At 37.0% G+C, this 13,878-nt stretch overlaps 1 protein-coding gene across 1 annotated transcript; it reads left to right on the top strand.

Annotated features, from left to right (window-relative positions):
• The first annotated feature begins 203 nt into the window (after nt 1-203).
• Nucleotides 204-11,608, top strand: STEAP2 (STEAP2 metalloreductase). Its single transcript, XM_075140788.1, has 4 exons — nt 204-695; nt 1,898-2,425; nt 3,954-4,118; nt 11,288-11,608. Exons 1-4 carry the CDS (start codon nt 204-206, stop codon nt 11,570-11,572), a joined length of 1,470 nt encoding a protein of 489 aa, XP_074996889.1. The 3' UTR covers nt 11,573-11,608.
• Nucleotides 11,609-13,878: the final 2,270 nt, after the last annotated feature.

Here is a 13,878-nt window from a genome sequence, read left to right as displayed (position 1 = left end):
CAAAACAAAATTGATTAGCACATACTTTATTAAGCAGAAAATATAACATGAAACTTAGAACCACATATTTTGCTCCCAGAGATGTTTATGGATTCTGATGTCTTGTAAAATTGTATGATGCTGCATTTTTCCTTCTGTTGCTTTCTCCTTTTTTTTTCTTTCCCCCCCAGAAGAAATCATTTTAAGTTTGGTGTCTTGGAAGTATGGAATCAATCTCTATGATGGGAAGTCCTAAGAACCTCAATGAAACTTTTCTACCAAATGTTGCCAATGGCATCAAGGATGCCAGTAAGATCACGATAGGCATCATTGGAAGTGGAGACTTTGCTAAGTCATTGACAATTAGGCTTATTAGATGCGGGTACCACGTGGTCGTAGGAAGCAGAAACCCTAAACTTGCTGCCGAGTTCTTTCCCCACGTGGTTGATGTCACACACCACGAAGATGCAGTAGCAAAAACAAACGTAATTTTTGTAGCCATACACAGAGAACATTATGCCTCTTTGTGGGACCTCAAGCATTTACTCGCTGGTAAAATTCTGATTGATGTCAGCAATAATACAAGAGTAGACCAATATCCGGACTCCAATGCAGAGTATTTGGCATCACTTTTCCCAGATTCCCTGATTGTCAAAGGATTCAATGTCGTTTCAGCTTGGTCACTGCAGTTAGGACCAAAGGATGCCAGCAGACAGGTAAATGTTATATTTGTATTAATTTAAGTTGTTTGTGAGGTTAAAATGACAGGAACTGAATGTAAGCAGCCAGAACTCATGGGATTTATCCTGCCTGACTTAACGTACCTAAAATGTTGTACCTTTAGTTTAAGTTTTAGTAGCCAATAAAACTTTCAGAGTCTAGTTCATTCCACTGTAAGACGTATAGAGTAAGTGGTCCAAATTGTCCCCTGGTATGCCTGTTTATCTTTAAAGATTGCAGAAGAAATGTGCGTACTAGCTTAGATGAGACAGCTGACCTTTAGATGACTACAGTCAGAGGAGAGGAGTTGGATCTTAATGTCTTCTGTAGGAAATACGTTAATTTTTATCCCTATGCTCTATACAAGGATAGAGGCAGTCTTTCCCAGTATATTTTAGTTTCAGTATTGGTTTACATGGGATGAACTGTTGAAAGAGCTGCACAGAAATCTGAGGTCCTGATCCCAGGGCTCAGGAGTCAGCTGTTCTAAAAATGCTTGCATTCAATATAACAGCAAAGTGAATAAAAGATCATGTTTGCTGTGATGCAGATGATCAGAAAACAGCGTTGGGCAAACTATAGCCCACTGTAAATTTTAAGGGAACTGTAACGTACTTTGTAGCAGTACGTTTCTCTCACTATGTAATAAACTGGTCTTTAGAAGGAGTTCTTATTTGGCTGCTGGTTTTCATCTTTTCTGTTAAACATTCAATTTTTCTGGAAATCTGGATTGTGAAATTAAGCTAAAATTGTTATACATGCAGAGATTACACAGTTCTCCGCTTTGCATTCTGTTTATGCTACAGCTGTTTTAGGGTCATAATTCAAGATTCCTGTATTTTTGAGAGACTCATGATTTTCTGAAATGCTTTTAGCCATTGTTTCAAGTTCAATCCAGTCCTGTAGACATATCAGTGGGGGGAGTTCAGTATGCAAATTACCAGGGCATCCCACAGTTAGCTCATTATTAACTCCAAGAAAAAGCCAGTTTTGTTTTGGTTACTCTGTTGCTAAATCAGTGTGCATATTTTCACTTTGGCTGGATTTGTATATGGTTTCATTCTCATCTTGGTGATATAAGCTGGGATAACAGTGTACAGTTTTAGCAGTAGTGCTGTGGGTTTTTTGGTTTGTTTTTTTTTTTTACCTTTGAGTGTCTTTCTCTGACTACAGGCAATTTACTTGACTTTCCCAACAGGTCTATATATGCAGTAACAATGTTCAGGCTCGCCATCAAGTTATTGAGCTTGCCCGTCAGCTCAGTTTTATTCCTATTGATTTGGGGGCATTGTCATCTTCAAGGGAGATTGAAAACTTACCTCTGCGACTGTTCACACTGTGGAAGGGGCCTGTAGTGATTGCCATTAGCCTGGCAACATTTTTCTTCATCTATTCTTTCGTCAGAGATGTAATCCATCCATACGTGAGAAATCAGCAGAGTGACTTTTACAAGATCCCCATTGAGATCGTGAACAAGACTCTACCAATTGTTGCTATCACTTTACTTTCTCTAGTGTATTTATCAGGACTTATTGCAGCTGCTTATCAGCTTTACTATGGTACTAAGTATAGGCGATTTCCGCCTTGGCTGGACAACTGGCTCCAGTGTCGGAAGCAGCTTGGACTGCTCAGTTTTTTCTTTGCAACAGTGCATGTGGCGTACAGCCTCTGCTTACCTATGAGGAGATCAGAGCGATACTTGTTCCTCAATATGGCATATCAACAGGTAAGCCAATCTTTAGTTCAGTAAGCCAAAAATGCCTTGGCTGTATGCATATGGCTCATGAATACAATATATATATGTTTTCTTAATCTGTTCCACTCTTTTCAGCGGAGAATTTTATGGGATATCTTATGTATAGTTAGTGCCGAGTAAGAAGGGAGACTAAAAGAAACATCTGTGCATTGTGCTCACCTCATGGGTCAAGCTGCAGTCAAGCTTGTGTGGTAGGGGGGATCAAGGATGTCTCCTACTTAAATCCCTGGTAGTGATACACACAAGGAGAGTGTAGGATAGACAGGATAAGAGCAACAGCAGGAAGCTTCTGAGTTTCTGAGGTATGTTCCTCTTTATGTATACTTAACATATGGGGGAAGTATGTCTATCATAAGTGCATTTGCAAGTGTGAGAAAAATATAAGGGCAGATACTGTGTAATAATGCTTACAGATACATCTATGTTTACAAAATGAAAATGCTGTTACATAGTAACTTTATCTCCGACAAATCTGTCATCTTTTAGAAGAGGGTCTGATGCTCCTGTCTGTCAGTGAGGTAGTTTATTGTCACCTTCAAAGTGACAGAAAAGCAGCATTGCCAGAAAAGCACCATTGCCATTCAGCATATAAAATCTGCAGGAGAGAGAGATGTGATGGAACAGAAAGAAAAGCAAACTAAGGAAATCAAATCAAATGGAACAAATTAACGGGGATTGGGTCCACAAATTCTAAAAGGGCTAGCATGAAAAATTGAACTTAAGCGAAAGGCAGGAAAAGCAAAACTAGGCAGCAAGAAACTGTAATTGTTCACACTTAGTATTAGTAAAGGACCCACTCATACTTTTACTAGGAAATTATCTTGGTTTTAATAATATTGTAAAACTCTCACTTGCTAATATTCCTAGTGAATCTCTTTCAAGACATGCCATATCACAATAGTTCACCTGAAAGTGGAAAAATAATTGGATATCCAAGCCTCTTAATTGTTAAGGACCTGTGTTGTTTCTTTTTTCTGGAAAAGCTCTCCAGTGAGAATAATCTTGGATGTATCTGATGTCAACAGTGAAAGAGGCAAAATAACTTGGACTCAGCATAGGGGGCTGAAGCAAAAACAGGAAATGATGCTAAACTATTTCTAAATGTAACAAACTGAAAACAAATTGCAGGTTTACCCAATTTATGTTATAGAATTTAAGTTTCCAGGGTCTGAAGAACACAGCTACTTTTCTACAGTATATAGGAATGCACAGATTTATCTGGTTTTATAACATAATTGTTATAAACAGTATATAATGTTACATTTTCTTTTAACAATTCATCTAAGTTTCCGTGTTTAACATATTTTTAATCTAACAAGAGCCAATATCAGCAGTAAGGAAATGGTTGGTTTTCTCCAAGACATGAGGAAACCTCTGAAATATTTGACCCCATTTTATAGTTGTCCTGTGACTGTAGACTTCTACTCAGCAAAATAACTTCTGTTGATATTTTTATTATTCTGTAGAATAAAGTGCTTCCTTTCTGCTCTTTCATCAGGTTCATGCAAATGTTGAAAATTCTTGGAATGAGGAAGAAGTGTGGCGAATTGAAATGTATATCTCCTTTGGAATAATGAGTCTTGGATTGCTTTCTTTGCTGGCAGTAACTTCCATCCCTTCAGTAAACAGTGCCTTAAACTGGAGGGAGTTCAGCTTTATTCAGGTGTGTTACTTTTTTAATAAGGGGGTTTTGTTGTTAATAAGAATTCCTTGATGATGATCGTGATCATAATGATGATGATCGTCTTGATCATGATCACGAACAAAAGCATTCTGCAATGTGATGAGAGCCTTTTTTCCCCTCTTTCTGGTAAGTTAATAAAAACAACGTATCCTTACTCAGCAGATATATTACCATAAAGGCACATTAAGCATTTCATGAGTGTTAGAATAGGAATTTGCATTTTACACTTCTTGGTCTTAAATAACCAACATAGCTAAGACCAAATGAGCACTAATCTATTCCTTTTCCATTGTTAGAATTTCTTGCTAAAGTCAAATTAGACAAATTTGGACAAACTCGCTAAAGGCAATGATACTGATGAGATACTGCTATATGTAGATGCACACAACTGTTAAAATTGAAGACTTAATTTGTCCTCCAGGATTTTTATTGCACAGCCCTCTGACAGGCGTGGTGTCATTGATTCAGTTTTGCTTCCCTTCCACTGTGTGGGAATTAATATAGCTCTCAACTGCGTTATTCCCATTAACTGAAAATACCCATTAGTAAAATATAAAGCTTTGTTCATTAAAAGCAGAGGCTTTTCCAGGTCCTGGCATGCCTTCTGCTACCCTCCTTCCTCAGATAAATATCTACTACAGGCAGACCTAACCAGCATAAAATACTGAGAAATATAGGCTTTAATAAACAGCTTAACATTTGCTTCCAAACAAGATTGCCATGAGTTTTAGGTAGCAGTCAGTGATAAGAAATTTTATTAGGATTCGGTCTTGTGATAAATTTCCTAAGTGTGTACACGCAGTTTTGGGTTTTATTATGTTTTGTTTTGTTCTCTGACTTTGGATTCAGTACTCTAGTCTTAACTCAGTCTTTTCTAATTAACGTTTTCAACATAGCCACTGTAATAATATTGCCTAATTCTTAGTCCTGTCACTGTTTACAAATTCCTACCTTCAGAACACAGGCACTGACTTTACTGTTGCTTGAGTTGCGCTTGATAATTTACAGACATTTTAAAGCAAGTGATGGGGAACGCTTCTTTGGCTGTAGCTGTCAGAGGTCTTCCCTTCCCCTAGGGTTTCTGTTGGTGGAACACTCCAGGCAGGCCTACAAAAATTTGCTGAAAAATTTTTCAAATTAGAGTTCCCCTGACAGAACTATTTATTCTCGCTCATGGTTTTGAGCCTTCAGAGGGAGTAAATACCCATTTTGTATTGTTACAACATCCCTGCCATCCAGAGTTCTCTGTGCAGGGACAATAGTACTGCTGTTGGGTGATGTAAAACGTTAGCGCAAAAGGGAAAAATATATATACACTCGTGAGTGAGGTGATGCCTTTATCCAGTAATGACTTCCAACCACAAACTCAGCATTTGTGTCTTATTTTTCCTTACTCAAATTTCCAGATTTCAGGCTTGTGTGACTGCATCAAAACCTACACAATAATCATGTAATGATGTGTCTACAAGGACATTTTTTATTGTGTCATATTTACTTTAATTATTTCCACTGTAAATAAAGTCAAAATAGTTCCAAATTTAAATAATTATGAACTTTAATGAATCATCTGTCAGTATTTTGAGGAATTTGATTGGGAACAAGTTGTTTGCTCTGGGGGTATGTTACACTTAACACTGCATTACATGCTGAAGAGAACTGGTATTGGTAATTAATTATGATCATTTGCAATTTTTAATCACAAAAAATATTGAACTACTAAAACTTTCCTTGAAGTTAATGATCATTAAAGGTACTGTACTTTGTCATTAATTACTTCTCAGGATGCAAGTAGTTCTTCATTTAGTTACTTGTCCTTCAAAGAAGTACTCTTGCTTTATTCAATCAGAAAACAGACTTTCAGCGATCCCTCAGTAGAGTAAAAGGAGTTTGCATTTTTGCACAAGCTTCATTGTACCCAGTGTGTAAGTAGAACAGATAAAACATCATAATACTGTCTTCTACATTTTTCTTCTACTGAAGTGCAATGTGATGAAGGGAATTTGAACTGAATTTTCTCAATCTTCTCTAAGTCAGGGGGAAAAACAGTGGAACTATTAGCCCATCATCTCAGTGCTGCATTTTTTTAACTGGGAAAAGCAGTATGTCTCTAGCTTTAGTACTGCATCTCAGATGATTTGCCACAATAATTGCTGAACTGACAGGTGAAGAGTCAGTCAGTCAGCACACTCAGCCAGTTTCTCACCTCAGCACTTCCCACTGAGAACAACATACTATTGCTTGCTCATCATAGTAAATACAGTTTCATCAAAATAAGGGTCTGGCCTCCTCTAAAGAATTTTACCACTAAAACATACTCAGTCTTGAGTCCTACTAGGAAAATCTGAGTTTAGGATTAACAAATTATTAACATATACAGTATAGACTATTTTCTAGCCTTGTTCCAGTAGCACAAGTCCTGAGCAGCATCTCCCCTACCTGCAGTTGTTCAAACAGACCTCTACCACAGTCTTCCTAATACTGTAAAGAAACCCCAGTTGTGAATGTTTTTGCCCAGAAATTATTGCTGTCTTTGATATCCCCAATTATTTTGGAGATGCCTCCATTTTACCTAGCCTGGTTTCACAACACAGGCATCAGCACCCCCAAAAATTCCAGCCTGCTTGATCAAGGGAAAAGGACTTTGAGACAAGAAGCAGTGCAGGCTCCGCTTATTCCCTCAGAGTATGAATATGAACAAAGTGGGATATGAGAAGGTTGAGTAGTGTTGAAAATGAAGTTACTGCGTCAGCCCTTCCAGGAGCTAAGAGAACAGCAGAAAACTTGGGAGTTGCTGCAGTACAGAGCTGACCACTGTACAAAACAAATATCTGGTTATTTCATCATGATTCAGAGAGAAACACTCCTAACATCCAGATGGAGGAGCCACAGAACCAGACAGTGATGAAGAGTTTGCTCAGTAGGAGATCCTAAATGATGGAAACTTAGCATGAAACTTTGCAGGCATCTTAACATGACCCAGAATTGGAGCTTACTGAAGAAAGCAGCAGTGAAGAAGCTAGGGCTACAAACGAATGTATCAGTTTTCTTAAATGCCACTTCAGTACTCTTCTTTTTCTTTTCTAAATGTATTTGGATAAGGAACAAAGACAGACATGGGCAAGAAATAAAAAAGAATTTGTATTTTGTCCGAGCAGGCAGAATAACTAGGCTAAACCAACACACTGCAAACAGAAAAAGACATTTATTGAAACCAGTCCTTGAGTGTTCATGTAAAATACACGGAAATGGAGAATGTTATCTGCAAGCAGTGCTGCACTGGGTCCTTCAATCTTCTGAAGGAAGTTAAACTGTAAATATATAATGTAAGCATAAATCACTACTGCTTTTGTTTTCCAGTCCAAGAGTTCAAGTCCAAAGCACATCACTCAAAGTGGCAATGGACAGAGCAGACTGGCTTTGAAAGCTGAGCTTTACATTTCTTAGCAAAAATCAGCGCAAATCTGCCATTTGCATAGTAGGAAGCAGATCTTTTTGTAAACATTCCTTTTGTCTGCTAGCACCATCCTAAAGTTTTTTGGAGACAGTATTACTAAAACTTTTCTTGCGCGCATACTTTGAGGAAGGGCTGCCCTGCCTTGGTTGTCCCACAAGAATAGGATACTTTTCCCCCAGAGTAAAGAAGAATGAGGCCTGAGTATTTAGCAAGTTTATGAGTAAGATTCCAGTCAGAATTGCTACAGCCTGTTTATAAGTTTAGCAATATCCTGTTACTGGGGGAATCTGAAATATACCTTGCATAAACGTAGGCTTTGGAAAATACCTTTTGTATATATAAATCACTTGGAACTACTTGACCATTGTGAAGGTAGAAATTCCCAAAGGAGGTTTGTCCCACAGCAGATCTGTGTCTCTGTATATGTACATCTTCCTGGTAACATTTTAGGGATTTTTCTCCTGCATCTTTTCCACTCCTCTTTTGCCCCAAACAATGCCAGTTTGTCCAGTTTATCAGTGGCCTTGGCTGGGAATCTCCCACATTGGCTAAAAAACTGACTTTGATCAGGAAGGAAAAGAAACACATCAGGGAAGACTTAGAGAAAAGCTAAAAGATTGGGGAGTCCATAGGAAATGTGCTAATCTATTACTCAGCTTCCAGGAAACACAGTAGTTGGAAGATAAGGAAGCAAAGCAACCAAAGATGTTCTTCCCCTTTTTCCAGCAGCCATTGTAGCACCTAGGCAGAGGGTTCCCAAGGCTTAAAAGTGATATTGCTACTCATTCACCAGTGTGAATTTACCAGTCAAGGAAAACTATCCCTTCTTGCTGTTTTGAAAAGCCCTCTGCTCTTAAAGAAGGTATCATCCTGTGCCTCTCCTGGCCTCCCTGTCGTAACATCAGTGTAAGTGATCTTCCAGCTCTCGTAGACATATTCATCCCTTTCCTGTCTTAAGAAGCCAGGAACAGATGACAGAAATGCAATATGTGTATTCCATCTGAAGCACGACGACATTTCAGGAAATCCATGGTCTTTAATCCCTGTATTCCCTCCACCACGTTGTCCAGTCATAAACTTGCACAGAAGAAAATAACCTTGCAGCTCTCTCACCTTTCCAGTATTAAACAGATTGCTTTCCAGCAATTAATAACTCCCACAGCACAATCATCATTTATTTCTCAATAATTGAAATATCTTTCATGATAGCGTCCACAGGGATGGTCAACTTTGGAATACGGCTTTCTGACAGTACTGCTGGCCAAGATTTGTAGTATGATCCAGTGCTACCAATTGATTTTATTTTTATTGTTCAGCTGCCCAACAGTGCCTTTTTCTGCACTAGCTGATGTGTTTTTGTCCAAGCCTGCTTCAGTCAGTTCTGAGTTTCCTCGTTTTACTACTGTACAGCCATTGCTGTAGTCTTTGAACATTTGCAGATACAGAAAAATCAAGTCTTTAGAACAAACACAGGAGTTTTGTAGTGACACAGCCTCCTGCAGTGGGGTTTTACTTAAGTAGCAAAGGCAGCCAGTCTTGCTTGTACTTCTGGAAGAGTCATTGTCGGTAGCAAGCTGGGATAAATGCTCTTAATAGAACTTTCTAGTGCAGATCTGCCCTGACTAAACAAACCAAAGACTGCAGAATGCTAAGTTGTGTGGAGGACATCCTCCTTCTAGCTAAGCAGTATTACTACTGTCAAAAGTACAGCACAGAAATACAGCAATTAAGGACCTGGTAGAAGAAAATACCATCAGTAGCTGACAGAAGCTCCTATAGGAGTGTCTTTGTTGTCATATTTTTAAATGAGTAGTTGAAATGGTCCAGTACATACTAGCATATGCCCTACCAACACTTCAAAGAAGCATATGGCAACTTTCCACAGGGCAAAAAAAAGAACTTAATAAAGATGCATCATATGTTTTGGTCCTTGTGCTGTTAGTTCAAAATGTACTGATAAATGTACTGATGCACTTCTTAGCTTCCATTTTGACCATTAGATAGAAACACATATATAGATGTCTCAAAACTGTAGTTTGCAGATGGAATTTAAATAAGCATTAAAAATTTTTTTAAAAAAATTTGGGAAGAGTTTGTATAACATTTCTCTCCTGTTTCTTTTTCAAGAATTGTTATAGTTCTCATCAGTAAGCCTGATGAAGAAATGAGGGGTATGATTCACTTGTGCCCTTCTCCCTGCTGGCAGTGATATAACAGCAATGAATTCAGGACAGTCATACCAGCAAAAATCTGCAATAACATATTCAAACATCAGGTTTGATAGTATTGTTTGCTGTCCAAATTTCTTACCAGAACTTCTGTTCAGATACTGCATATGCCATTTTCATACCCACAAGTGATTGTCTGATTGTTCTGTTTCTTATGGAATATTTTGGGAGCAAATTTTCTTTTTTAAAAAAGGGTGTAGCGCATCTAAAACGTACCAACATGGTTCTGAAACCATTGGCAAAAAAATGCATAAATATTGGCAAGTTAAAAAACATGGTACCAATCTCTAGAAATTAACAAAAGTATTTTCCTTTTTATACCATTATATTTGTGAATCCTTGCAAATGGTATTAGCTCAGACATTCTCCTTTCCCTAGACACTGGTTAATCTTGAAGTAGAAGGAATTAATTCTTTCACCAGTTATTACAGAGCCTTAGGCTGCATTTTTCTTTGCCTCTCTGTTTACCGGAATTAAACCAAACCTTGGTAGCCAGTTACCTTTCTTAATACTCATTCTCTGTTTTGATGATTTTCTACAACGGTTTCCCAACCAAGTTAGTCATCACTTTTGGCCAAAAAGAGTTTTTCTTCATTTGATCACCATCAGAATTCACAGCACAGTAGTCTTTTTCACCACGGTCTGGGAAAGTCAAGGTTAATACATTTAACTCAAGTCTGCAGAGCAATACAACTACAGGGTTCTTAAAAGGATAGATTCACAGAAACAGTGAATGACTGCTATTGGCACTACCTTCTGTGGCATGCTCTAGATTACGTGGTAAGAGGTCCTCTGCAGGGTGCTGTGAGAACCTTCTACTTCACGTTTCATCTGGCACTACCTGTTTATGATAAACTGCATCATTGCCTTGTGCCATTATGCCCAAGTCCTACAGTCCAGATACTCCTGCTAACCAGTAGGCCACAGCTGATGGAGAAAGGTAAGGGATGGTTTATGCTAACTTCAGACAAGTGGATGTAGACCATTGTGACGAAGAAGCACAATGCACCTCTCAGAGTGATAAACATCTGGAGTGCTAGGCCAAGATCTCTTCCAGCAGAATTGCGTTGTTCCATAATCATGAATCTTGGAAGTGATTTACCCTCATAGTTAAGAAACAGGGAACTTAATTTCCAATCACAACTGATGTTGTTCCAGTAATTTCACTGGGATTGTTCCTTATTCGCACACATACTGAAGTTGACTTTCGTTACTTAGAATTTGGGCAAACAACATCTTCATTTCAGCTTTGACTAAGGCCTATAGATGCTAGAGTTATGTTGTAAATCAGCGTTCAGTCCGTAGTTTTCAAAACATGTGATCTTAAAACCACATATTTCTAATTTAAAATAGTGTATAGGTAAGAGATTTTAACATGATGTCTAATAGAAATGTTAAAATAATGGGTTATGAAGGACCAAGTACTATTATCTCTTCTTTTTTCCCTGTTTTCTCTTTCTTCAAAGTCTACACTTGGATACGTTGCTCTGCTCATAAGTACTTTCCATGTACTGATTTATGGATGGAAAAGAGCTTTTGAAGAAGAGTATTACAGATTTTATACACCACCAAATTTTGTTCTTGCCCTTGTTCTGCCTTCCATTGTAATTCTAGGTAAGATCATTTTACTTTTGCCATGTGTAAGTAGGAAACTGAGGAGAATTCGAAGAGGATGGGAGAAAAGCCATGTTATAGAAGCAGCAAGTGGGTCTGTTCCTCATCTCTCCCCAGAAAGGATAACTGTGATGTGATGACAGACTAATATTTGTTAGCACTGTTGTAGATGTTTGGGGGGGGTTTTGTCATAAATTTGTATTTTCACGAGTTTAGTTAAAGTATAAGTAAAGTCACTGTGGACTTGCTTGGCATATAGTACAAGCTCTCAACCAAACTATGAGAAATTTGTAACTAGAAGACTACTACTTCAGGTAACTACAAAAATATTTTTGTTCTGAATTACAGAGGGCAGATGATTATGAAATCAGAAATTTTTAATGCTCCTTTGCACAGTTATATCACAACAGTATTTTATTATAACCATGCTTTCCAGATATTTCTTTGACTTAGAGCGTATGTGTCAGAGTGCTGTTTATTAATATGACATTTTCTGGGCAGTGTTTCTTTTATTAAAACCACGCTTCTGGGTTACAGAGTTCAGAATATATACTACTAGAGTTAATAATTTAGGAAATAATGAGGTTTTGAAACAAATGTAATGATGTATTGCACATCTACAGTATATTTATTTGTGTGTGGTTTTACACCATTTGAATACACAAAACCAGTTTCAATTATGGTGTAATTGTACATCTTGTAAGCAAATGGTATTGTACTAACAGGGTTGGTTTTTTCAAGAATTTTAGACCTTTGGCATCTTTTTATTTCCATACATCATATAATGAAAATTCAAAACAGTGTTACACATGTATAGAAAGACTTGCCAATATGTGTGCAAGCAACTAGTTTTTTATTTTAGAATGATTTTGAAATATCAGGAAATATTTTAAAACAAAAAAAAAGCTGAGAAATCTGCAACAATAAAAATCCATTTTCACTGTGAAACTTCCAGTATGTTGGTACAACAGGGAAGCATCACAATACTCAAGTTCTCTATGTTTCTACACTGGAGTTTCAGTTATTATATATGAATTGCCCGGAGTCTGTCTTACAATCTTAGTATCTTTTTGTGCAAATACAATCTTCTATTTTTATATAAAAGTCTTACTTTTACAACAAGTGTCTCTGGAATATGCCTGAATTTTTGAGAAAAAAAATTATTATTCTTATACTTAAAAATGAAAATTTATCTCTAAAACTTGACATTTGCATTTCCTGTGTGGGATTCAAAAGAACATTCACAATTATTTATTACTACTGCTTTGTCAAGTTCTCCTCTTCTCTAACAAAATAGCCAAACTCACTCAACTCATACACCTTCAGGCCACTCCTGCTTAATTAGCAAACCCTGTATTTCAGTGAATCAGAATGTGTATTTGGTCCTAATTTTCTTTACTTGTATGAAATTATATTTTTCTTACCTATATTTGCACTGTTTATGATCTCTGATTTTCTTAGCTGAACCTTCACTTAATATGTATTACTTTGCAAGAATTTGTCATCAATATGATACATCAGAAATATACAGTACTTAAGCTTGAATTTATCCTTAAACATCACTAGTCCTGTAAATCTCATTATCTCTGTTTGTAGTGAAACTAACAGCTCCACAGAACGAGAATAATCTAGAATCAAACTCTGCCCCCAGTTATACCAGCCTAAATCTAAAGAGTTGATGTTAGTTGTTCTTAATTTCATTTCAAACTTAAAAAATCTATGACAATTTTATTTTCATTGTAGTATCCATATTCCCCAAACTTACTCATCAAGCCTGTGTATATTCAGGGTTTGTTGCAAATCAAGAGGCAGTTGAACTTTCTTCCATTTTAAGCATGTTCAAATCTAGAGATGAAAAATAAAATATTTGCATGATTTTTTCCAGAATTAAGGCATTTTTATATGTCTTTAAACGTGTTTTTTACCTAATAAGAGGTCAATGAATTCTTTTTCTCTTTGAAAATGGAGGTTTGTGAAAACATTTTTTTGAAAAAAAAAAATCAAGTATATTTCATGTGTGTCAATAGAAATTTGAGAAGTTTTTTTTCACTTCACAAATTTTCAATTTCAAATAATGGGAAAACTCAGTTTTGTCCTCCTTTGTAAGCTACGGGGCGGGGAGAAGCAATTGGAAAGAGAAAATTAATTTTCTTTCACTGTTTTTTGAAAAGTGAATAATAACAGCTATAATTGGTCAGACTAAGGTCTTTGAGGCCTGTCTCCAATAGCTGACACGTGTCAGATGCTTCCAAAAAGAGGGCGTATGTCCAGTCATTCTTCTCCTGACATAACCTCTCAGCCTCTTGTAAATCAATAATTAGGACTTATTTGAGACAGGTGCTGCCTCTGGACTATTGTATTTAATAGCTACTCCATCCAAAAATTTTAACTTTTTTAGAAATTTGAAACTTTCCCAGTTTTTTCTGGGAAAAGAAAGGAAAAG

The sequence above is a fragment of the Calonectris borealis genome, chromosome 2, assembly GCF_964195595.1.
Source record: "Calonectris borealis chromosome 2, bCalBor7.hap1.2, whole genome shotgun sequence".
In the NCBI taxonomy this organism is placed as follows: domain Eukaryota; kingdom Metazoa; phylum Chordata; class Aves; order Procellariiformes; family Procellariidae; genus Calonectris; species Calonectris borealis.
The sequence above is the reverse complement of the archived record's forward strand: the minus strand, read 5'-3'. Positions and strand labels throughout refer to the sequence as shown.